Below are 25,503 nucleotides of genomic sequence, written 5' to 3' on the forward strand. Positions count from 1 at the left end.
AACAATGACAGGGTTTAGATAATACAGGTTTATAAAATGCACTCTTAATACTCAATAATTCTTATATAATTTGACTGATTTTTTTTATTATTTTTTCTTACTAAGATCTATCAAAAAAAAAATCCAGATTAAAAAGTAAATTAAAAAGAAATATTTCTTACAGTTCATTAGTGTCATCAAGAGCAAATAGCTGGAGGCTCCTCAGGCAGTGGATCCAATCCCTTGCCCTTTCTTCCAGAATGCCCATTTTGGCATGCCTTACTGTAGCTCTGTGGAAGGACTATTAGCTATCTAAGGCTCCCTTAGGCAGAGAGCACTTCCCCAGAGTATCTCTTTCTTTCTAAAATGCATTTCAGTTGAATGTAATCGTTGTCTTCTCTGTGCCTAATGCATCTGTTCCTCCATTTATCATCAAATCCTGTAATCTAACCTCAAAATACAGAGCTGTATCCTTCCCTGTTTCCTGACTTTTCTCCCCTCATTGTTATGATGGCAATCATCAGATAAAAAGACTTTTATCTTGTATTTGCTCTGGTGTGACCCTCACAGTCTCAAGACAAGTTTAGAATGTCAAAATCAAGGAAAATGGAAACTCTTGGCTGTCTAGGCTCTGTTCTATGTAAATACAGAGCAGTTCCTCACAAAACTTCCTTTGCTTATCTGCATAGTTTTTGTACTCTCTGTAGCTCTTCTTTCACCTGGTCATAAGGCTATATCTCCATATACAAATATTTAAATCTTTTTAATTCTAGAGATCCTTTATGGGATCTCTGGAACTTTCATATATACCAACCATCATACTATTGCAATATAATCATAATTTATGTTGGCAATGGTCCTATACACCATAAAACCCTAATGAGTTCATCTGTACTAAGCTAAGGTTTTGTAAAAGTGTGTCTCCTAAAATTCTGATGAATTCAATCACTTCTGCATAATAACTCTGGTCTGCCAAGGACAGATGCCCATGATTTCTATATGCAGTTTCTTCTTTTGCCGGAGTATTTCACATGAATTAACTCAGAGAAATACATTATTTCTGTTACTTTAGGCCAGATATTTTGACAGAAGTCACAAATTTCTAATCCTTCAGCAAACCCAGACAGCAGTCTGACACAGCTACAGATTTTAAACAGGTATTTTCATTGGTGCCTGAAGTGTATTAATCATCTGAATGTAGAATAAAAGACATAGACCTGAAAAATACATCTGATTTTTTAGGGAGGATTTAATGTCTGTAATATTTTATGCACTCTCATCCCATAGGATGATTGATCTTTTCAGTATGTCACTGAAGAGTAAGAGGATTGAAAACAGATCTTCGGAAGAAATACTACCCCCCTGAAATAATCTCAATTATGTCAAATAGAGAAGATCTGACTATTTCAAATGGCTCTTTGAGGACCCTAGCCTTAATATTTTATCCCCATTTGGATCAGAAAATAACCATTGAATGAACATGGAAGGCATAATTTTCAAATTTAGTAATCCTCTGACAACAGGCAGAACTATTTTTTGCCAGTGCTTTTGCCAGATACTTTTGAAAGTTAACATTTGGAATTTTTTAGAAGATTTTACATCATGAAATGAAAGGTATTTTTTCACTTCTGGAGCATCCTAGTTGTTGACTTAAATAGCCTAGCAGTTGGAGAAGGTCTTATAAACTCCATGGTATTCATTAGTTTTCTACTGGTTTTAGATTTTTAATTTTTTTTAATGAGTCTGTTGGATTTATACCAAACAGGCACCCATCTAGTATTTGGGACTCTAATTATCAGAAACTGCTAATACATGTTTTTCTTATTGTCTAAATGTGGGTTACAATACAAAAAGGATATATGATGTAAGTCTTTTCAGGTCTAACTCAATATGTTATTTTCTGTTGTTATGCAAAGAAAAGATATAGTGTTTATCTCTTTTACCACGTGAGGTAAAATGTGATGAGGAAGACATACAGATTAAGACAGGTCATTATGGAGTCAGAATTCAGTTTGGAGACTTGTATTTGAATTATATTGTCTTCTGATTTATTGAAAAGTTTTGTGATTTTTCAGATTATTTTTTTTAAATGGTGAAGTCAAGGTTCATCTTTCCTAGATGTGTATATGTACTAAAAATGTTATAGTGCAAAAAAGAATTAAATCAAGATGAAGTTTATTCTGTGGTCAAAAATATATCTTTGTATTCACTAGATTTTCGTTTCTCACATGAGAAAAAAAATCCAGTTACATCAGTGAAGTTCTCTACAAATATTATATTTGATTAACATTAATATAAGTTCATTTTTCCTTAGGTTAGGTCATGTGAGTGTGCATGGGTGCATATAAACATGCAAAATGCCAGACTTTAAAGGTATAATGTTACATTAAACCAGCATTAAAAATTATATGAATAAATGAGAAAGTACATATGAGCATCACATATTTTTTTGTTTATAAATAACATATTTGCTATTTTGAATACCTTGAAATTCTATTTTTCACAGAATAAAGTTTGTTACTGACTTGGAGATTTCATAAATTACATTAATTCCCATGGAATTTAGAGAGTCAATAGAGCTGCAATGTTGTCCCATTGGATACCAAACTTGGTGAAGTTCTTAAATCACACATTTTCCGATGTGTTACTTTATTGTTTTGTTTCTTTGGTTTTAAGACAGTATTAGAAAACAATGACTGCATAGAATGAGTGAATCCAAGAATGATATCCATTATTTTGTGACAAGGGTCTGAGTGTAGTTGTCATAAAAGTAATATACAAAGGCAAGTAACAAAGGCAAAACTGTAGTGGACCTCAATGGAAGTACCCTGTGAGAGAACATTGATTGCAAGTGAGAGTTAACCTCCCAGCTCTTGTGCACCAGTATACACGGATGCAATGAAAGCTTCTGAACATGCTTCCTTCACAGTAGAAAGGTGAAGAACCCCTCAGGACCCCTCTCCTTCACATACCCCCTCCATTTGCAGCTCTCCTTTTTGCTCTGGGCTTCAGAGCCCAAATCCAATTACATTTATTGAAATCCCACTTTACCAGGTCATTTAGTCAATCAGTCCATTAAGATATTCTTCCCTCATGAAGTCAGTCTGTCCCATTGTGTCCTGTCCTACCCCAACAGTTTTTCTTCCTCAGTCAGAACCCTATGATTAAATAAGGTCAATCTTTAATGTTTATTCTCCCTACATTTTCCATATTAAAAAAAAATAAAAAGTTTTCATTCTTTCTCACACGCAATGCATCCCTATTTTACATTTTCACCATTCAACACTATTTGCAGGTGAACCTTCATAGTTTTTATTAGTTCTGTTTCAAAAAGTTTCAAAATATATGGCCCCTAATATATGAAACATAACAAATAGTTCTTGCATGTAATGCCATGCATACTCTAAGGTCATGTAATTATGAGATCATTAGTGCTAAGAATGAATTTTTTTCAGTGAGTTATAGTGTTACAAAGTAACATAACAACAATAAAAAGGCACATCTCCTGGAGAGCAGACCTTGGTTTTACACTTTGCAAGTACGCATATACAGTTAAGAATGTAATTAAAGGTTCTGAATTTGTTTAAATTTCCTTTAAAAATGTCACTGTGGTATGTTTTACTTTTTTTGTTACCTGGAAAATATTAACAATTGAGAGTGAAAAAGAAATCCACTTCCAGAAAATCAAATTATTTTTCTCATAAAAATTATATCATAGGAAATCCCAAACAAAGCCTCTATATTTTTTAAGCCCCTGATTTAGTCAAAACATACAGACATTGCATTAAAGCTGAGAATAGGCTTAGGTACTTTGCTGAATAGCAATGGAAGAAAGCATATGTTTTAAATTAATCACATGCATAAATGCTGTCGAACCAGAGCAAAGCAGCACTTGGCATGAGAGAAAGCAATTTTCTGCTACAAAAGTTAAATACAATCTTTAAATTTTAATGTCTCTGATTGACCTTTTCTTTCATTATTATTTATAACCTACATTCTTCTTCATTGTCTAAAATTATCAATTCATATCAAGTTAATGGTAAAATGCTTGACACTCTTGGAAATATCTTCTATCCTTTTAAACTACACAATTATTTTAAAGGTGTACAAGGTTTTCTGAGTCACAGTTATCATAAATCAAACCCAGAGCACCATTTTTTTCCAAACTACATGAAGAAATTAGTAATTCCACTCCCAGTCCTACATATATATTTTTGCATGACTTATATCCTAACCACTGAGGAGTGCCCGTAAAATAAGTTGCGATGCTGAATTGCTGTGTTGGATAATAATGAGGAAACTGTCAGTTTTCTTCTGACATTTCTCAAAGTATTCCAATGTCACGAACAGCAAGGAGGGTTAGAATTATGGTATTAGCCTTCAAAGCTGGTTTAATGTGTAACGCTTATTTCATTTAAATTGGCATCCTGTGGAAGCTGACACATTTAACACCTGATTTTCAGTTACTTGCTTCAGTAATGGGAATAACTTATTGCAACCGTGGAATATTTGGTATGCTGTCCTAAAATGTGAAAGTGGAAAATCTCTCCTGGAGAAGTCACTGCTTACATTTTGCAGTGACTTTTCAGACAGTTTCATGCATCTGCAAGCATTTACGAGATGTGCATCCTGTTTTGTATCATCCTCAGTCAGACTGATGAGATCCATTTAGAAACATCTCCAAGTTACATTGAAATCCAAACTTTTGTTTACTTTCACTGTTAGCAAGGATTTATATATTTAAGTTATAATCCTAATTCAGAAATTCCAGCTGTTAAAATATAGATAGTGAACGGACACTATGCATGCTGCCTAATGTTTTCATTCCATGGTTATACAGTTAGCTGTATTAAACACGTATATGTCATGAATGTTAAAAGAGACGGGCTTATCTTCATCACTGATTTTTCTAATTCTCAGATGAATGGTTAACTACATTAGTAACTTTTTCATTGTCATACTAGACTTTGGAGTACAGTGACTCAAAACCCTTCCACATCTTCTGGAAGAATCCCACAATGCACCAAGTCTCAATGGTCTGTATGAGTGGAGTTTTACCAAGAGAAGATCTGAATATGAAATCTGATTTATGATAAACAAGTGAGATCACATATTGTCCAGGGAAATTTCACTTTGTTTCCTCTATAGGATGAAGTATGAACCTTACAACATAAACCACAAGATATAAATAACATAACTTCTACAAGTATTGATTCAAAATATTTTTGTTTCCATACTCGATCACTTTACCTGAGTATGTTTCTTCAATAAGTTACAATATTATTCCTTTTTCCTATCATTGGCAAGCCCATTTTTCTTTTATTGTGGGAAAAACAAATGGAAACTATTAAGACTATGAAATTATATTAAATTTGAAACTCTGAATTTATCTCTCCTTTTACTTCTACAACTCCTTTTTCTTTATTAAGCTGGTCCATCGACAAATACTTTAGCTAAGGTCACAGAAGGTTAGCTCTCTCATGAGTAACTTTATTTTTAATACCTGATTAGAGAATAAATAAAATCAGACATTCCTTTATATGATATTTTATGACAATTATGAATTCCTAGTCCCTTTGTGTAATTTCAGAAAGTTTTTCTTTCCCTTCCTGAGTTCTTCTTGCTATTCTTTTTCTACTGTTGACCCAAAATATGATGGTATTTAATTTAAAAATAAATAAATAATTAAAAAAAAGTATGTATGTGATGTCTGAAAAGTGTGGAATGGGGTTGAGATTTCCACACACACAGATATTTCTTCATTGTTTGACATTTACCCAAGAGCAGAGTGGGAATAGTTACTACTGATGTACAGATGTAGCGGATAAAGCATAAAATAGTATTCTTGCAACACTGCTCTCTACCCAGAATGCTTATATTTTTGCTGCATCAGCTTTAACATCAGGCACAATTGTGGATAATGTGCCAGGTTTGGTCAACAAAGGAGCTTCTGGAGATATAAGATTCTGAGTGTCTTGTTACCTCATGGGCTTTAGGATTGTTACTAGCTTTTGTGGGGTTTCTGCTTGTTATTTTTATTTTGGGGTGGCTTTTTCACTTCAAGTAGATAAAAAATAGATGTTTTATTTTCCAGAACTGCATTCTGGGTTACATTCCATTTCTATGGAAACTATCCTACTAATGGAATTCTTTCTTTCTGACCAGAAGTTGCAGGAAAAAAAAAAAAAAGTCATGCATTATTTAGACAGATGGGAATGAAAGATAGGTACAACAATATGAAGCACATAGAGGTATTCCATTAATCATCCAGAAGTGGGCACTAACAGCTCCACAACTTTCCCACTTTCCTTATTTTATTTTATTTTATTTTATTATTTTATTTTATTTTATTTTATTTTATTTTATTTATTTTATTTTATTTTATTTTATTTTATTTCATTTCATTTTATCTTATTTTATTTTATTTTTTAATTATCTTATTAGTTTTCCATCACATGCAATGGTTAGTATCTCTTCTACATCTTTTCTCCTTGTGCATATTTTATGTTTCTTTTAGGAAAACATAACTGCCATGAACAGTTAGGAGCATAACTTCTCTACTTAAAGAGAAGGGAATATTTGTTTTGCTTGGGAAGAGAGATTTGTAGGTTTTAGAGTTGGATGGGTGGACACAGGAGGGTGACCTGAATGGAGAGGGAAGCATAAAACATTAGACAAAGCAGACACATAATCAAGTTTCTGTGCCTCTCAAAAGCACAACTTTCTGGGGACTGAGACGCATACACTGTAACACCTTCCCACAGATACTCCCCCAGATAAATGAATTGTAACCAACAGTAGAAAAAAAGAACTTGTTATAATGGCAAGGACTATCAGGACACAGTATGAAGAGGAAAAAAAAAAAAAGTTTAACATTTTTTATTTATTTTTATTTTGTCCAGTGTAGGTATACTGAGATTTTTTTTTTTTCCTTAGGAAATACTGAATTATTCTAATTTGCAGTCTAATAAAACCTGACTTTTATCATTAAAAAGCTCCTGGACCTCTTTGGGCAAGATCCAGGGAGAGATACAAGTAGATCCACATCAGAGTTCTGGGGGATTTGGAGGTCCTGCCATTATTTTATGTCATGGAGGTCATTTTATGCCTTAAAAATATTATATTAGCAACCTGAATCTGAGGTTAGTTTACTGAATAGGTAGATTGAATTTATTTGATATGTTTATATAGTCTGTATTTCATTAACCTTTTGAATAAAACTGTTACTTCAAACTGGAACTGCTAGACTATTATAATGTTTCTTAGTTACACACTTGATGGCTGAGTGGCTTATGAAGATTTTATAGATGAGCTTTCTCTCTATTTCCCTTTTATTCTCCACCCAGGATTTTGTAATATTTTTTGTTGTTGTTTACACATTTTTTTTAAAAAAGGTGATGGCTGTCACTTGATAATTTCATCAGACAACAGTATTTATTGGACTCTTCTGAGAAAGATGAGACAAAAGTAGCATTTCAAATGAAAATTTGAATTGTAATTCTCAGCCTTCAAAGCCTTATACAAACAAAAATTAACAAAGTTACCAATATCCTTCTTATGCTGATATTCTTTTAAATTTACTACAGAAATCACATCTGCTCTGAAAACTGTATCTGTGGATTCATTCCTAAATACACTTTTAGGAAGAATATATATAAACATCTCAAAGCTACCAACAGAAGATAACACAGCATGATATATTTAACTACTACTGGAAAAAAAAATGTTTAAAGAGAGAAAATACTTTCCATGGCTAGATATCTATCTAATGTTTAGGTGATTTGGAGAAAAGATAGAGGAATCTTCCCTCCCTACTCCCATAGAAATTAAACAAGTAAAATTTTACTGCATATTTTAATGACTTTTTTGGGCAGTGAAAACACAATGGTGATTTGTAGAAACCCAGATAATTTTTACAAGTATATCAGTGAGCAACAGTAATTGCATTTACTCCCTAATGAATTCAATTCAGAACAAAAGTATAACAAAGTTAAAGTTGGTCTCTGAGGATTTTTTTATTTGCCTGCAGGGCTTATGCTGTTTTCTGTGATTTTTTTTTTAAAGGATCATCTGTTTCAACTGGAATCGCACAAATTTGAGAGAGGACGAGGCAGGTGCCCTTTTGACCCCAGTTCTTCCTTCACCTCCATCTTAATTGGTAATGATCTTTATGTCACTACCTTCACAATCCTGTCAATCATTCATTCTGAGTCTCTTTCTTCAGCACACTGAAGGTGTTGTCAGTCTTTCACTGCAACGTTCTTCCACATGTCATACTTAATCCTCACAGTGTTGCCCACATTAATATTACATCCTAGGCAGCATTAACTTCAGCAAGAGTGCCTCACTGAAGTAAGTAGATGCTGTATGACATGCACCATCCTGAAAAGGTAATTGATTGTTGTGTAATTTTGAAAACAATAATTTCCTGTTTTCCTTCAAAGCAAAGCAATATGCCTAGATTAATCTTTTACAACAGTGATACAAATATGCAAACCTAACCATTTTTCTTCTTCTGAGATGTAATCTGAACAACAGACATCTTGTAAAAATGTGAATTTAACTGTTTTTTGTATCTGAGGCACTTATTGTTTATATAAATTATAGTTTGGGGGGGATTGACACAGATTTATTTCAGTGCTGCCTTATAAAAAAACACACACAAAATGGAAGATTCTCTGTTTTGAGGGTTGATCTTATACTCAACAGTTATAAAGATAGAATTCAGTGTAAGTCCCTCAGTGCCAGAAAGCTGTTGTTAGATAGTGCTTCTCTGTGCCTTGCTGGTGAGTTTATCACTGCTGGGCTGGGACCTTTGAAGTTGTAGGAGAGCAAACCATATGTTTTTTGTTCTGTAATGTGTTCCTGAAAACATGTTGTGAGATCAAGTAAACACAGTCTTAGCAATATTACAGTACATTGGCTAAAAATAGACTGGAACAGCAGGTAAAGGGTTAAACTTAGATACGGTTAGGGAGTAACACAGTGACTATGTGCTTTTAGGAAACAAATAAAATGAAAACTGAGTGTTCTAGAAGAATAAAGAATAGTCTGTGAAAGAATAGTCTGTGAAAGAAAGAACTAGAAAAGAGAGGTTAAGGAAATATTTTTTAAGTTTTTCAGGGAGAAAAAAAAAAAGGTAGAGAGCCTTTGATATTTCTATTGCATTTCAAATCTTAAAGTTGGACCTTTAATTTAAACAGTTAAAGTTTCTAATTATTAACTACAATGATATAGATAACCCTTGATTGTGAGGAAGTATTTGCCATGAGTGACAGATACATTTTTATAAGCATGGTTTATTTGTTCCTTTACATCAGCAAATCACAAGAAGAATATTTACCAATAATGCCAAATTTCTCAAATTACAGCAACTCATCAAAACATTGTTCATTTCCATTATCAAACATTACAACTCAAACTCTTGAGTTAGTGGTTTAAGAAATCATGCAAGAATCAGGGGGAAAAAAAACGTATTTTGACTGACCTTTCACAATCCATTACATACAGATTGTTATGCTTTTCTTCCACTCTTATTTCTAAATTGTTTCTAAAATTTTTAACAGATTCCAGTCTTAGCTCAGCCTGGGAACAAAGGCTCATCCCATGGAATTTGCTGTAGGCCTGAAACCTCATGGTCTAATCTTGAAGTCCTTCTCAACCTTTATTCAGACAGAACTAAGTAAATAAATTAACCTGATCATGTTCCTACTGTGAGATCAATGTGAATTTTATTTGCTTAAATGGAAGCCAGATTGTCCCACTGAGCATTTCAAGACGAATGATTAGTAGTTGTGCTTCTGGTCTGTTCATTACTTTGCCTGGATTATGGGAGGTCCTACGGATCCTCACAGCTTTAACTGAAAGAGAAATTCACTAAATAAGCTTTTACTAATAATCGTAATCTCACTAAGCTAACATTGAAAGATTAACACAGAAAAAAAAAATATATTTTTTTAACAGCTCACTAGTACAACTCCAAGAAATACACAATTTCTCACCCCATCATCAACAATAATATGACCTGAGAAAGTTATTTACTGGCTGTTTTTCAAGACCTCCACTGGAAATTCTATCATTTGAAGTAATCATAGAATATTTTTAAACCATAACAAAATTATTTGTTATGTTTATTATTTTTATTTAGAATTCTATTGAAACTGAACACTTCTAACACTTAAGAAAAACATCCTAAAGTATTTTTTGTTTTGTTTTGTTTTGTTTTTAATTTCCATGTATTTCACTATATTCTACTAACCAGAGACATACAGTTTACAGAATAAACAGAATTAACGCTGCTACTTAGAGGACAGAATATGTATACTTTATCGCTGTAGGTATCCATTTAAAAAGGGTGGAAGACATTAACCAAATATGGTTAATGTTAAAGAATCTTTTAATTGACATTTGAAATTGAGACTGAGACCTCTATCACAAATTAATTCTAAAAGGAAGGGATGGCCCTTCATTCAGCCAAGCCCTGATATCTGTTTATGGTGGCCATGACCCCACAGCAGGAGATGTCAACTCTTGCACCACAAACTCTTCAGAACTGGTCTTCCAGTTTTCCCTCCAACACTTGCAGGCTGCATTCCTCTTCATATCCTCCAATTTTATTAGAAAGTGAAAACTACTGCTGGTATGAAGTCAGTGTTCTCTTGGAGACTCTACCCCTGGGCTGCACCCATTTAGGTTCAGACAATGTGCATATCCTTGAAAAGGATTCAGGCAAACCTGTTACTAAAGGCTTTCACATCACAGCTTCCTTTTCCTCCTAACAAAACAATCCAAAGTCTGCTTCCACCTGTGTAAGAACCATATCTAACTCACATTAACACAACAGTCTACACCAGTGTAGCTATTGGTTAGCAGTGAGAATTAGACTAACAAAGAAGCTTTATCTACTTCTGATAAAAGTTTGAAAGCTCTTCATCTTGCAAGATCATTTGCACCATCACTGATTAAAACCAGATTTAGATAGATAAATTTAGGAAGAAACAGAATCTATTGTGCTGTGTCTCTTTGCGTATTTTGACACTTCAGTTAAAACCCCACTTCAGGAAAACAATAATCCGTGACTTGGCTTTAAAACTATATATACATGCTGTTATATGTTTTATTACAGGTTATCTGACCCAGTAGTAAAGTAGCTTGTGATGAATTCCTCAGTTTACGAACAATTAACTTTTAGCAATTTATTGTCACTATCAGGAAACAGAATGGATGTTGGATGGCAAGCAGGCTGAATAAAATGTTCATGTTTAGATAAACTGCATTTTAAACTTTTGGACTTTTATTTCTAATGAACTCTCCCATCTGCTTTCAATAATCAAAACTATGTTTGATATCCTTCATGCACACTGATTAATTTAGACCACACTAGCTCTTGAAAGCTGAGAAATTAGTTTATGCCTATATTTTGTTACCTGCAATATTTCACAAGCATATAGTGATAAACTTAAACTACATTTGAATAAGTTTTTCCACCAAAGGAATCCTTTCTGATAATTGTTTCTGTTCTTACAATTTTAGAACAGTTTCATGTATTTGTGTATTTTCTTTTATTCTAGACAATTAACTAAAAATAATACAGTTTCTCTCAGAACAAAAGACTAATTGAGTGACAGAGAAGCACTTAGAGTGAGAAAATTTAGTGGCTAAACAAATGCTAATTTCTTTTGAATTTGTGTTTTTTTACTGGTAAAAGTATAGCTTTCTACAAATCTGAGCTGGTATTTTAATTGTAGTTGACAGAAAAAAAAAAGTTGACAAAAAAAAAAAAAGGTATGGCTGACAGAAAAAGAAATGCATGAAAGATGATGCTTATATTCTATACCTTTATTTATAACAGAGTTAGTCCACTTTGTACAACATCATACAATGGTATTTCACATAAAAAAATATTACAGATGAATAGCTTATATCTATTTCATCTTCCAGTTTGAAGGAGGTACAAAAAGCATACTAATAACTAATGAAGGAAATCAACTTCCAAGGTGGAAGCAGCCTATTTATAAAAAATCATTGTATGAATTAAGTTTTTGGAATGAAATCACATGCATTTTATGTAAAGTATACCAAATAATTTAAAATAATTGGGAATTTTTACACCGAGAGTTCCAAAACAGCATATATTTTTAACAGATTTCAGGCAAAAATCTGACTTTACTGTGGTCGTTACTGTGTGGTAGAGATTGCTGTCAAGAAATACGGTTGGTCTGTTAGTAAGTCTGTATGAGATGGAGAAAGTCTGTCATATGTATCATTAAAGAGCGTGATGAAACCCCTTAAAGGAATGAAACAACAAAACAACATTAACAATGAAAAAATACCTTTTCTGATTGTGTGCCTTAGTCTGCTGAAACTAACAGTAATGAAAAGAGCATATAAAAAATTATCTGATAATTTGGGGACTTCTGTGAAACAGAGACCCCAATAAGGACTGAAACTGGTATGCTGTAGATCAGTTATATTAAAAACAGTAAATATGAGCTCATTATTAATAGCAGGAGCCTCTTTAAACTAAGACATGAATGGATGTTAAAGTGAGAATAAAACAAACAAACAACAAAAAAAACAACTTAATTGATCACCTCAAAGCACATTTCTAGCACACTTAACTTGTGTGTAGTTCACAGACACCAGAAAAAAATCAGACTCATGGTTTTATACATGCTCTAACTTTGCATATTATGAAAGGCATTTTGAGTAGATTAGAAACAAGTAAGTGTGAGTAAACCTAAACCTAGTGAAAAGAAACATTTGTCTTAATACTTTACATATACACATATGCTTGATACATCTTAAGATCTTTATAATCATGGGTTTTTTTTATGATTTCACATATGCACTAAACTTATTCACCCTGAAGATTATATATGGTTATGGTGTAAAACTGCCACATCCAGATAATTAATTAATCAACTAAAATAGGGAAATAAGTAATATTAAGGAATTGGTGCATAGTTCAGAGACTGTTATATAAACGTTAAAATTTTATCAATATTTTATGGGATCTTATGAATCTATTTTAATTTAAGGGTTGTTATCTAGGAATTCTTGATTTTAGAGGGAAAAAGTTTGGAATTGATTGAATTATGCCCTATTCTTTACTCCAAGGATAGACAAGAATAAGGAAAAAAAATATATATATGTAAAAATAATGTACCTTTAATTGGACCCAACAGAATTTTAATGTATTTGTTTGCTTGAAACAAGTAGTAGCTAAAAGTGTGTGCACATCACTTGAGCTAAAACTGTTTTTTGGTTGGGGGGGAGGGAGGGGGATTTTTTTTTTTCTTAAATAAGAAATTTACTTTTTTTTCTTAAATAAAAAAAAAAAGGGGGGGGGGGGGGATGAAAATTTCCATTCCTGTCTTAGCAGGAGTAACTAGGCTGTGTTAAAACATAATTTTAGCAATCAATTTGTTTAGTATGTGTGAATATAATTCCTTACTGAATCTGTAATTTTACTGGATGTGATAGTCTGTGAAATCACTCAATTTGCAGCTGATTTTCATTGGAAGACACTGGTTTATCAGTGTGATTTGCAGCACTATAAAAACTTGCAACTAGGATCGGAGTGATTTGATATGTAGTAGTAGGCTTTCAGTGGAGGAGAAAAAGTAGAAATATTGCTAGGGTTTTTCAAAACTCAACTTCAGTTAGTTCTCTAAAGTTATAATTATTCAGCACTTGTAAAAACTGAGTGGTGTTCAAAATTCATAACATAGGTTTAAAGGACATAGGCAAAGGACTATTGTAGAGCAAAAAAAGTAGATCCTCTTAATGTCAAAAGTGTAAAAGATCTCAGAATTACGTTGAATGTTCTTGAATTGAGATCTCTGCCAGACTCCTCAGTATCTCATCATCCTCGTTAGGCCTTCACCTGTCTGTTCACTCCTGTCATTTGTCTTCTGTTTAGATTAGTAACACTTGACTGTAAAAAATCAGATTTAATTTCTGTATCTGTAAAATAGCTTTCATGGAACAATATCCATCCAGGACTGGGACTTCAATTTATTTATCCCAGGATCTCACAGGTAAAATTAGTGATAACTTTTTGGGTGTATGGTGGGATACCATACCAGCAGGTTAGGTATGCATACAGAATTTAGACCTATGTCAGACAAAATGAACAGGCTTCCCTTCTGAACTTCTGAATGTTTGTATGTATCCTGAGCTCTAGCAAAATGTGAAGAATCATCTATCCCACACTGAGTCTTTTTCCATGTTTCAATACCACGTCTAAAGGATAAAGGAATCATATTTTTTTTTATTACACATCACAAAAATTCGCCAAAAAAGAACAAAAAAACACACGCACACGAATAAAAATAAAATAAAAAAAATATCCAATGGAATTCTTAAAGGGGGATTTCTGACTAATGCAACGCGTTAATTTTTGTTGTAAAGATTGATTAGAACATTATTCAGACACTGGCAAGTTCTGTTGTTTAAACACCTCTGTGTTGTTAAAAAAAAGTTCTCTATTAATTCTGGTTAACTTCTGATACTATAACTTATATTTAATTTCACTTGCCAATATTTTACACTAAATCACCAACGTGTATTTTACAAGGCAATGTTCATTCTTCATAAAGTGAAGCCTAAGGGAAAGCTATGCTGAGCTCTGAATCAGCAGAGGTCTCTGAACAAGCACCAGCCGCCAAACTAGTCTATGTTGTTCAGAATCATTATTTAGAGTTACTGTACCATTACATTCATATATATCTCTTGAAAGAAACTAAATTCACACACTGAGGGAAACCAATAGGAAAAATTCTTGTTTTTCCTCTTTCTTTTATATATATATATATATATATATATATATATATATGCCAGCAAATATTATTTGAATTGATTAGTCATGATTATTATTATTTAGGACATAGGAAACCGTGCCACTGAAAACTCCACTCAGATTAGCCTAGAACTGGAAATAATTTATTCCCCTCTTCTTGTGCAGTTTAATTCCTGCTGCATTATTTTCTAACATAAGGATGCCACCTAGTGACCGTCAGTGTCTGCTTTTAAAACTAGGCCTAAAAAATTTCTAATCTAATTCCAAATGGATATGAAGTATATTACTCTTAATGCTTGGTTAGTTAAGTGGCAATTGCACCCATGCATACAGAAGTTGTAAAATTATTGCTAGTATTTCAATACAGCAAAATATATCCAATATAATGATTATAGGTGGGTCAGATAGTAATAGGCCAGATTTCTGAACTAGAGATATATATATCCTCTAGTTGTATCCAACTATATGTAGATTTTCAAAAGTTATTGATAATCAATATATCATTTATAATACCTCATTACACTTGCTTAATTCATGAGCACCACCTAAACCTTTTTGAAAATGGGCCCCATTTCTGCTCCCATAATTTTGTCAGCAAATATTCACCATCAGATATGCAGGGTGAAAGAGTTCTCAGGTCCTGTTCCTACTCTGGTGAATATTTTAATGATATGAAGACAAGGTAATGATGGGCAAGGGCAAAATAAGTACCTTTTCCTCTGTCTTCTGAACACCTAAACCCGTCAGCTAGCAAGATACACCCAAGACGCATTTATCCCAGGTAAACTGGAACAGCTCCAGCAGTCTGACTGGGGAAAAACAAAAACAAAACAAAACAAACAAACAAACAAAATATTAAAAAACAAACAAAACAAACAAACATAAAAAAAACACCTCAGTCTAATAAAACTTGTGCTTGTTTATAGAAATCACTTCTAAATTGACAGGTACTATTTCTTATCTCCCCAGCTCAGGAGAAAACTACATCCAGCCCTCATTGTTTTCAGTATATGCTTCACTAATTAATCTTGTTTTCAGCCATGTTTTGCACAGAGCCAAATGTGACAACCGTCCTCAGAAAACACTTCCCTTTTTGAGGCTCATTCTGTAGATTCAAGCATGGTGGCACCTTAAGCTGTATCCATGCACTGTAGCCCAAATCAGTGGGTTGATGCAGCTATCATCATTCTTTTCCTTAGCACTGCATCCTTTGGAACCTGCTGCTGCACTTTCATTCAATTTCCTGGGTCCTGTTTGTTACCCACTCACCCTTCTCTTCGTCTCTCCCCACAATTGCCATTGCTTTCTTACTAGCCATTTCTCATCTCTAAAATACTCATAAACCCTACATCCAGTTCTGGGGCCAAGCAATCAGCTGCTGTCATTAACAAGACTGGTGCACACTCAGAAACAAACCACTGATCGGAATCATTGCACTGGTGATAATTTAGGTGTTGACAAAGGGTAGGTATGTCTAGGGCTAGACACTGTATGAGAGTGAGATCTTTGAACTTTGGTACCTGATGTGGCAAAATGTTGTTGTGCTAAATGTGGTTAGACGTTATTTTAATAACTTCATATTTTGTGTGTGAATATATCCCAAAGTCATTGTCAGTCTTGAAAATGAAGCTGAGCCCATGAATGAAATTGGAAATTCTTGACCTCATTCTGTTCCAACTGTAAGTGCCACAATGCTGATACAATATCTATAAACCCTTTGAACTGCATGTAATTTACTGACTCCCTTTCCTGAATTTGAGCCAATCCTAATGACATGTTTATAATGAAGTTCCCATCATTTGCAATGAAATTAGTAAGTAGAGCATTATCTAATTTGTTTGTTTGTTTGTTTAATATATGGTCTACAGGTGGTGAACTTTTTACTGGTCTCTACAGTGACTATTGGGGAAGAGATGCGGCTGTCTTTCGCACCATGAATCGTATGGCACATCTCCGAACTGAACCTGATAGTGAGCGCCTGTTAAAAGGTACAGCAAGTAGAAGAAAGAATGTAGAACCAGCAGTGTTTTGGATGACTAGAGAATTTCTGTTTAACCAGAAATTAAAATGACATTGTCCATGAATATGCATATCCAATTACAGATGATTATTTTTTAATATTTTTTTCATGATTTTTTTCATTAACTCCTCGCCAGGTTTAACAAATTGAAATCTTTACTCTGATTGCATATTAGTTTTAATAAGTGGGACTTTGAAATCCTTACTTTTTTACCTCTAAAAATGTTTTCAATATATACTTTGGATATTCCATATTATTTCATGACATCAAATATAATTAAAATAATATTTTAAAATTCTCTAATTAATGGGAGATTTTAATTAGCACATAGTGTTTTTTTTTTTCTAGATCAGATCATTTAATCTTTATGTTGCAATCAAATAACTGTCGTTGCCAAGTTCTGTGCTAAAGAGGCGTCATACAATAACATAAAATAATAAAAATACAATAACCATGTAGTCCAATAGAACAAAAAATAAAGCAGATTATTTTAAATAAAAACATAAAAATATTGCACAAGAAAAATATTGAGAAAATTTCTGTGCGGGTAAGTTTAGGAAATGTTTCATGCTCTTCAGTGCGGAATGTACTTGAATTTCAAAGCACTGAAGTTTCTGTGTAATGGAAAGCCAGAATCTTGATTTTTCTTACTCCAAAAGTATTGCAATATTTCATCATAATAGTGACATAATTACAGATAATGTTTGGCAAGAAGAGTTAATAATTTCCTTTTATGGTAATTCATATGGTGAGCATTATCTTCTCAGTGAACATAGCTAGAAAGGCCAAACAAAATTTTTTCCTCTCAAATTTCAAGGCAGTTCCCTCTTGAATCAGAAGAGAGAAAAAAAAGTTCTGCTACATGGGTTTTTTTTGTTTGTTTTTGTTTTTCCTTCATTAATTTGGCATCAAACTTGAATTAAATTCATTTCACAAAAATGTGTTTAGAATGTTATGATATCCACTATAAGTCCAATAGTTAGGTCGGTGCTGAACTGAGTGTTTAAACTGGCTATGTATGGGTAGCAACAATCACATAGGTGCTTTCAATATGCAAGCAAAGTTGCTTTTCTCTCTGGTAGATGTCATTATCTGTAATATACAATTCTCAGTATTATGGCCTTAAAAATAGTTTTTAATTTACTCTGTATTTGAAATTTAAGTTTTCAATGTCCTTAAATTGAATGTCCTTTCAATGTCCTTGAAGAACACATTAGAAAATTTACAAGCAAAAATTCTCTAGCAATGTCTTAAAACACAGTAACTGTTTTCATACAGAACAGAAATTTAGAAAATATTTACACTACCAGCTGCTTCTTAAGAAATCATACTAATTGTACAAACAACATTCTCATTTTAAGAGCTTGTAAAAATTTGCTGCAATTCTGTGAGATGAAATCATTCACAGCTCAACTTGGTGTAGGGTTAAAAGGTATATAGAATAGACTGAAGTTTGTACTTAGGTTTCAACTCTATAATGAAATGTCAAAGTAGGAAAATTTTAGAAGGTTTTTATTTCATGACGAATATACACAATGTGTCTTCTATCTATGAAGATATGTGTCCATATAATGCCTATTAGCTGCACTACCAGGGATTTTTCTTTAACTAAAAGGCTATTTTTCCAAAGTTAGCATTCCTATGCCTGATTTGTATGGGACAAGAGATTGTTACGTGAATATTAGTGCCAGGTTTCAGCCTAATACATATTAAAATACATAAACCCTGTAGAACAGAACTGGAAAGAGATCCTGCACATATACAAAAGGAATATTGATTTGTGAACTAGAGCTATAAAAATAGTTTGACATTAATGTATTCCACATGTTCTAAAGATACCCACCTACAAAAAAAAATCATTTTTTTTTCCATCACACTGTTCCCCTCAGGTCGTTTTCTGACTGACAGATCCCTGACTCTTTCAGTTCATTTTTTTTTCTTTTCCCACCAGTTGATTCTAAGAATTGAAAAAATAAAATAGTGTTTTAATAAGCTTGACCTCAATTCATTTTTGTTTTCCTTTGAAGAACCAAAGTTTGTTGGCTCATACATGATTCCTGACAATGAAGACCACGATGATAACAAAGTATATTTCTTCTTTACTGAAAAAGCATTAGAGGCTGAGACAAGCAGTCATGCCATTTATACCAGAGTGGGACGTGTGTGTGCGGTAAGATCCTTTTTCTAACACCCCAACTAAATGGACATTTTGGTTGTTCTCCCCCAGGCAAACATAGCATCTGTTAATGTACATGAGAGTAAATTATAGGTCTGAATGAAAACCCTGCTTCTAAACAGACTCAAACAGAAAATTCAAAAGCGTCCCAAAATCTGGGCTTAAAGTGAATTCTGCTGAGAGAGAAGGACAAAGTTCAGAAACCTTATTATTCTGCTTGTCCTATTGCTTGTTTCTTGAGAGAAGAGACTGACCCCTATCTCACCACAACCTCCTTTGAGGTAACTGTAGAGAGCACTGAGATCTCTCCTTTTCTCTAGGCTAAATAACCCCATTTTCCTCAGCCACTCCTCATAAGATTTGTTCTGTAGACCCTTCACCAGCTTCACTGCTCTTCTTTGGACATGCTCCAGCACCTCAATGTCCTTCTTGTAGTGAGGGGCCCAAAACTGAACACAGTACTCGACGTGCGGTCTCACCAGACCTGAGTAGAGAGGGATAATCACTGCACTAATCTGTCTGACTACGCTGTTTCTTATACAGCCCAGGATGCTGTTGGCCTTCTTGGCCACCTGAGCACACTGCTGGCTCATATTCAGCCAACTATTGACCAATACCCCCAGGTCTCTTTCCACCATGCAGCTTTCCACCACTCTTCCCCCAGAGTGTAGCATTGCATGGGGTTGTTGTGCCCCAAGTGCAGTAAGCCAGCATTTGTGCTTGTTGAGCTTCATAAGTTGGCTTGGGCCCATTGATCCAGCCTATCCAGACCCCTCTGTCTATCCTTCCTACCCTCAAGCAGAACAACAGAACAACCACTCAACTTGGTGTTGTCTGCAAACTTTTACTGAGGGTCCACTCAATTCCTTTGTCCATTTTTTATAGAGAGACATTAAAGAGAACTGGCCCCAGTACCGAGCCCTGTGAGACACTACTGGTGACTAGCTGCCAACTGGCTCTAACACCATTCACCACAACTCTTTGGGCCCAGCCACCCAGCCAGTTTTTTACCCAGCAAAGTGTATGCCCACCCAAGCCACGAGTAGCCAGTTTCTCCAAAGACTGCAGTGGGAAATAGTGACAAAAGCTTTCTTAATGTCTAGGTAGACAACATCCACAGCCTTTCCCTCATTTGCTAGGTGCATTACCTTGTCATAGAAGGAGATCAGGTTCATCAAGGAGGACTTGCCTTTGATAAATCCATGGTGACTGGGCCTGCTCACCTGGTTGTACCATATGTGCTGCATGACGACACTCAAGATTATCTGCTCCATAACCTCCCATGGCACCAAGGTCAGGCTGACAGGCTTGTAGGTCTTCTTTCCAGCCCCTCCTGTAGACAGGAGTTATATTTGCTAGCCTCTAGTCAACTGAGACCTCCCTGGATACCTAGAACTACTGATAAATGTCAGGAGTGACTTGGTAAGCACTTCTGCCAGCTACCTTAGTACCCTTGGGTGGATCTTATTTGGCCCCATAGGCTTGTGTGCACCTAATTAGTAGGTCGCTAACCATTTCCTCCTGGATTATGGGTGCTTCATTCTGCTCCCCATCCCTGTCTACCACATCAGAGGACTGGGTACCCAGAGTACAACTGGTCTTACTACTAAAGTCTGAGGCAAAGAAGGCATTAAGTACCTCAGCCTTTTCCTCACCCTACGTCACTATGTTTCCCCCCACATTCAATACAGGATGGAGACTCTCCTTAGTGCTCATTTTGTTGCTAATGTAGTAATAGAAGCATTTTTTTATTGTCTTAAATGGCAGTAGCCAGATTAAGCTCCAGCTGGGCTTTGGCTTTTCTAACATTCTCCCTGCATAGCTTCACAACATCCTGCAGGGCTCCTGAGTGGCCTGCCCCTCCTTCCAAAGGTCATAAACTCTCTTTTTCTTCCTGAGTTCTAGACAAAGCTCTATGTTCAGCCAGGCTGGTCTTCTTCCCCACCAGCATGCAGCCTTTTCTTGACACAACAACACAACAGCCACAGCAAAGCAGGATTTAAAGTTGCTGAAAATTTGTTAGAACACCTTATAGATGCTTGCCTCAGACTTATCCTAGCTGTATTAGCTCTACAGATAGATCCAGAGCTTCAGTTTCTAAAAAAAAAAATGTTCATTAAACCCTGCACTGTGCTTCTAAAGCAAAGCTAAACTTTGTTAATGTACTCATTACATCCAGTTAACCAAAATGAGAAATAAGAAGGCCTGCAGCAGCTGTATATTTAACCTATTCAGGGATGCAGTGCAGAATTAAGAAATTCTTACAAACCCACAGCTCTTAATGAGACCTGGACTCGATCAGTGCAATCTTACTTGAAAAGCAACTCCAGAGAAATACTAGTAATGGACGTGTGGTTTCAAAATGCATACTTTTGACATTAAAAGATGCAATGAGTGGCTAATTCAGTGGAGATGTCTGTGGTTTTAGATTTATTCAAATTACCATCAGTGTTTGTTTCTTTTTATGCAGAACGATATGGGAGGACAACGAATGCTCGTGAATAAATGGAGCACTTTCCTGAAAACCAGATTAGTTTGCTCTGTGCCTGGGAGAAATGGAATTGATACACATTTTGATGAATTAGGTAAATATCTTAGACTTCAACAAACTTAAAACCATCATATAAATGATGTTTCATGGTAACACATCTTATTCTCCAATATTGTACATGTATTCATTAGTCTTTTGTTTGTAATGTATGTGAAGTTCTATATATGGGGAGTTAATTATCATCAATTATGCCTTTACTGTTTGCATTGTCTTTAAACATTGCTTTTAAACTCTGCATAAAAATACATAGCATATATAAGTAAAATAACATTATGCTTTTAACAAGCAATGAAATTTCTCTTTTGAGTCTGAGAAAAGTAGTTTGTTGCCAGTAACACTGCATTTAAATTTTACAGAGGATGTGTTTTTGCTGCAAACTCGTGATAACAAAAATCCAGTGATATTTGGCCTCTTCAACACTACAAGGTAAACAACTAGAAGAAATAATAACAGCGATAGAAGAATGTTTGAACAGCTTATTGAACAGTTAGAAGTTGCATAATAAATATCCCAGAGTAAATATGTAGTAAACAGTTTAATCCTTTTTTCATCCACAGTGGGCTTTCTTGTTAAAGTAAAAACTGCTTTATGACAGGGGCTTGAAGTCTCACACAGTGATCCAGTCTGTTCCCCAGAAAAACATTAATTAACTAAATATTTCCCTGCTTGAAAATTTTCTAGTGCCAACGTATATGCGTTCCAGCACACTTATAAGAGCAGTCTATCAAAGCCACTTGTCTTTAAGAGATTGACTGTATTTCAAGTTTAAGTATATAGCAGCTTAAATTCCTTCTGACTTCTTAGTGACGCCTGAAACATTAGCTGTGATGTTGCTGGTGGCCTCCTTTTCCACAGCAGCCTAATGCAAGTGCAAGACTGTTTATTGGAGATCTAGCTTCAGGATGTAACTGGTAGAAAGGAGCAGCTATGCTATTGCAATTATTTATCTCTCCTGATTTTCTGTTTTCAAAGAAAGAGAGGAAGATATAGTCCTTTAAGGAAGCGGTCACCTATTATTTCCTACTGGCCTTCTATGTCAGTAGGCAGAGGTGAACACCTCACTAAAATTATCTGGATCACCTTCTAGTCTTCAGAAAGAATTCTTTTGCAGAGATCTTTGATGTTTCTTCAAAAAATGATGAATTGCTTCTCCAGAACTAGGAATGTAAACACAATAATAATAATAATAATAATAATAATAATAATAATAATAATAAAACACTATAATTTTGTGGATTGATCTACATTGTGTGGTCTTTATGAACCCTGACCAGCATTCTCACTCAATAATATAAAAAGACTCCTGTTCATTTCAGTCAGTTCTTGGATAATTCCCATCTTTCCAAGGAGCAAGAATAGGAAAAACCTTTGAGAAGAAAAATGGTTAAGTGTTTAAGTCACTCATCAAAGACCAAAGAGATAATTTCCTTGTCCTTCCTCTCTGTTTATAAACAAGTAATTTAGAGCCTGCTTCAAATTTTCAGATAAAAGCACTGAGCACTTTTTAAGTATTATGAATATAAATATATTAAAGACTTTGTAAAGAACATTGCACATAGTAGTTACAAAAAAAACACATAAGAAACACCAATTATTTTTTCCTCCATGAATGCTGTTGCAGTGTGACTTCTTTTTAACCTTATTATAATACTAGTATTATATGTAACAAATGTGACATATTGTTGTAATAATGTCTTTTAATTTTACTTCACAGCAATATATTTAGAGGGTATGCTGTATGTGTTTACCACATGGCAAGTGTCCGAGCAGCTTTCAATGGACCATATGCTCATAAAGAAGGACCTGAATACCACTGGGCTCTGTACGAAGGGAAAGTACCTTATCCTAGACCTGGTTCAGTAAGTACAATTTATTTTCCACTTCTTTACCCATTTAAATGAACTTAAGAAGAAAAAGCAAACTGCTACCAATGCATAAATCTTACTGACTTCACAGTCCACGACATATTTATTTGGATATATACATAATATAGCATTTCTGAAAGAGTGTGGAATGGCTTAGCAATAAGTTTTGTCAAGCACCAGAACAATATATCTCCAAAAGAAAAACAGGGGAGTCAAGTATATAGGGTTTTTCAAAATCCTAATGTGACTTGAATTTAGGACCCAAAGAGGAATGGAATGGAGTGGAATGGAGTGGAGTGGAGTGGAGTGGAGTGGAGTGGAGTGGAGTGGAATGGAATGGAATGGAATGGAAAGAAAATGAATAGAATAGAATAGAATAGAATAGAATAGAATAGAATAGAATAGAATAGAATAGAATAGAATAGAATAGAATAGAATAGAATGCTTCAGTTGGAAGGGATGTACAAAGATCATCTAGTCCAACTGCCTGACCTCTTCAGGGCTTACCAAAAGGTAAAGCATATTATCAATGGCATTACCCAAATGCCTCTTGAACTCTTGAGCAATGAAGTTACCTCTCAGGCTCCTTTTATCCAGACTGGACAACCCAAGTCTTCTACCATCTTTGTTGCTCCCCTCTGGACACTTTCAAGTACCTTAACATCCTTTTATTCTGTGGGGCCCAGAGCTGCACACAATATTCAAGGTGAGACTGCACCATCACTAAATATGGTGGGAGAATCACCTCTTTTGGCTATCTGGCTATTCTGTGTTTAATGTATACCAAAATGCAGTTTGCCCTTTTGGCTGCCAGGGCACACTGTTGCCTCATGTTGCCCACTGTCACTAGCACCATCAGAACCCTTTCTGAAGAGCTGCTCTCCAGCCACTCGTCTCCTAGTCTGTAACTATGTCCAGCATTACTACATCCCAAGTGCAGAACTCATTTGTTGACTTTCATGCCACTGATGATTGTCCAGTTCTCCAATGTAACTAGCTCCCTCTGCAAAGCATCTCGTCCCTCCTGGAAGTCAACAGCACCTCACAGTTTAGTATCATCAGCAGTCTTTCTAAGGATACATTCCACTCCTGCATCCAAATCATTGATAAAAATGATCCCAGGATGCCAGGCAATGGGGAGGCACCTTTAGAAGGTTGTTCTGATGCTGCATTCAGATGCGGTAGGTGCATCTGGGAAGGAACTTATTTTTATTATTTTTTTTTCCAATGGAAGAAATCGGTGAAGAAATGATTGATTTTTGATTTGTTTCAAAAATCTAATTCATCTGGCAGCTACTGCAGCATAACCTGAAATTATACAGGTGCTGTCATCTAGAGAATTGTTCTTGCCTGTTACTTAGATTTTTTCATTTGGTAAACAAATTCTGGAGAAAATAACAAACTTATTACTTACAGAGAGGTAATTAGTTTCTACAAGGAATTCCTAATTCTTATGCTGGTATCTCAAAGGCATCACTGATACCGGGCAAGTAGCTCTGTGTGGCCCTGTTTGAGCAGGGGACTGGACAAGATGGCTTTCCCAGGACCTTCCAACATCAACAATTCTGTGATTCTGTGATCACATGTAATCTTCATCTCAAGCTCTTTTTCTGTTTCGGTCTCTTTTTGAAGAGTTTCTGAAGTTTCTAGCTCTGTCGTATTCTTAACCCAGGAATTTCATGTTCCACCTAAGGGGGTGAGGAGATCAGTGGTTCATGAAATTGCAGGGATCCATCATCATTTCAGACATTGGTCACAACTAGGGCCTCCCTCACCCTCCCCTTCTTGCTGTAAGTCAGGAGGAGTCCTACAACAGGCAAGGTCAGGGTAACCCAGGGAAGCATCACATCCAGTCTTTCTTTTTTATGCCATACCTTTTGGGAATACAGCTACTTACCCACCCATGGCAATTGCTATGTGTTGCAAAGTTGCTTTAGTTTACACTCACTGGAGGTCTGCCATTTAACATGTCAGTATTGTGTAGATTTTAGTCTCTGTGAGACACAAAGACATTTCTGATAGCTGTTTGGCTAAAACCCACACACAGTTTTCACACTTCACCTCTTTTATCTTCTTGCAGGCTAAGGACTCACTCTCTTGAGCTTAACG

At 34.9% G+C, this 25,503-nt stretch overlaps 1 protein-coding gene across 2 annotated transcripts in view; it reads left to right on the forward strand.

Annotated features, from left to right (window-relative positions):
* Positions 1-25,503, forward strand: part of SEMA3E (semaphorin 3E) — a 147,852-nt gene that overhangs the window by 100,141 nt on the left and 22,208 nt on the right. For both annotated transcript variants that reach the window (XM_040548273.1, XM_040548268.1), the window contains 6 exons: positions 8,044-8,137; positions 16,651-16,770; positions 18,830-18,972; positions 21,449-21,563; positions 21,886-21,955; positions 23,244-23,388. In XM_040548273.1, the coding sequence (XP_040404207.1) occupies positions 8,044-8,137; positions 16,651-16,770; positions 18,830-18,972; positions 21,449-21,563; positions 21,886-21,955; positions 23,244-23,388 (687 nt within the window). The remainder of the gene's footprint in view (positions 1-8,043; positions 8,138-16,650; positions 16,771-18,829; positions 18,973-21,448; positions 21,564-21,885; positions 21,956-23,243; positions 23,389-25,503) is intronic.

The sequence above is a fragment of the Cygnus olor genome, chromosome 1 (genome assembly GCF_009769625.2).
Source record: "Cygnus olor isolate bCygOlo1 chromosome 1, bCygOlo1.pri.v2, whole genome shotgun sequence".
Lineage (NCBI taxonomy): Eukaryota > Metazoa > Chordata > Aves > Anseriformes > Anatidae > Cygnus > Cygnus olor.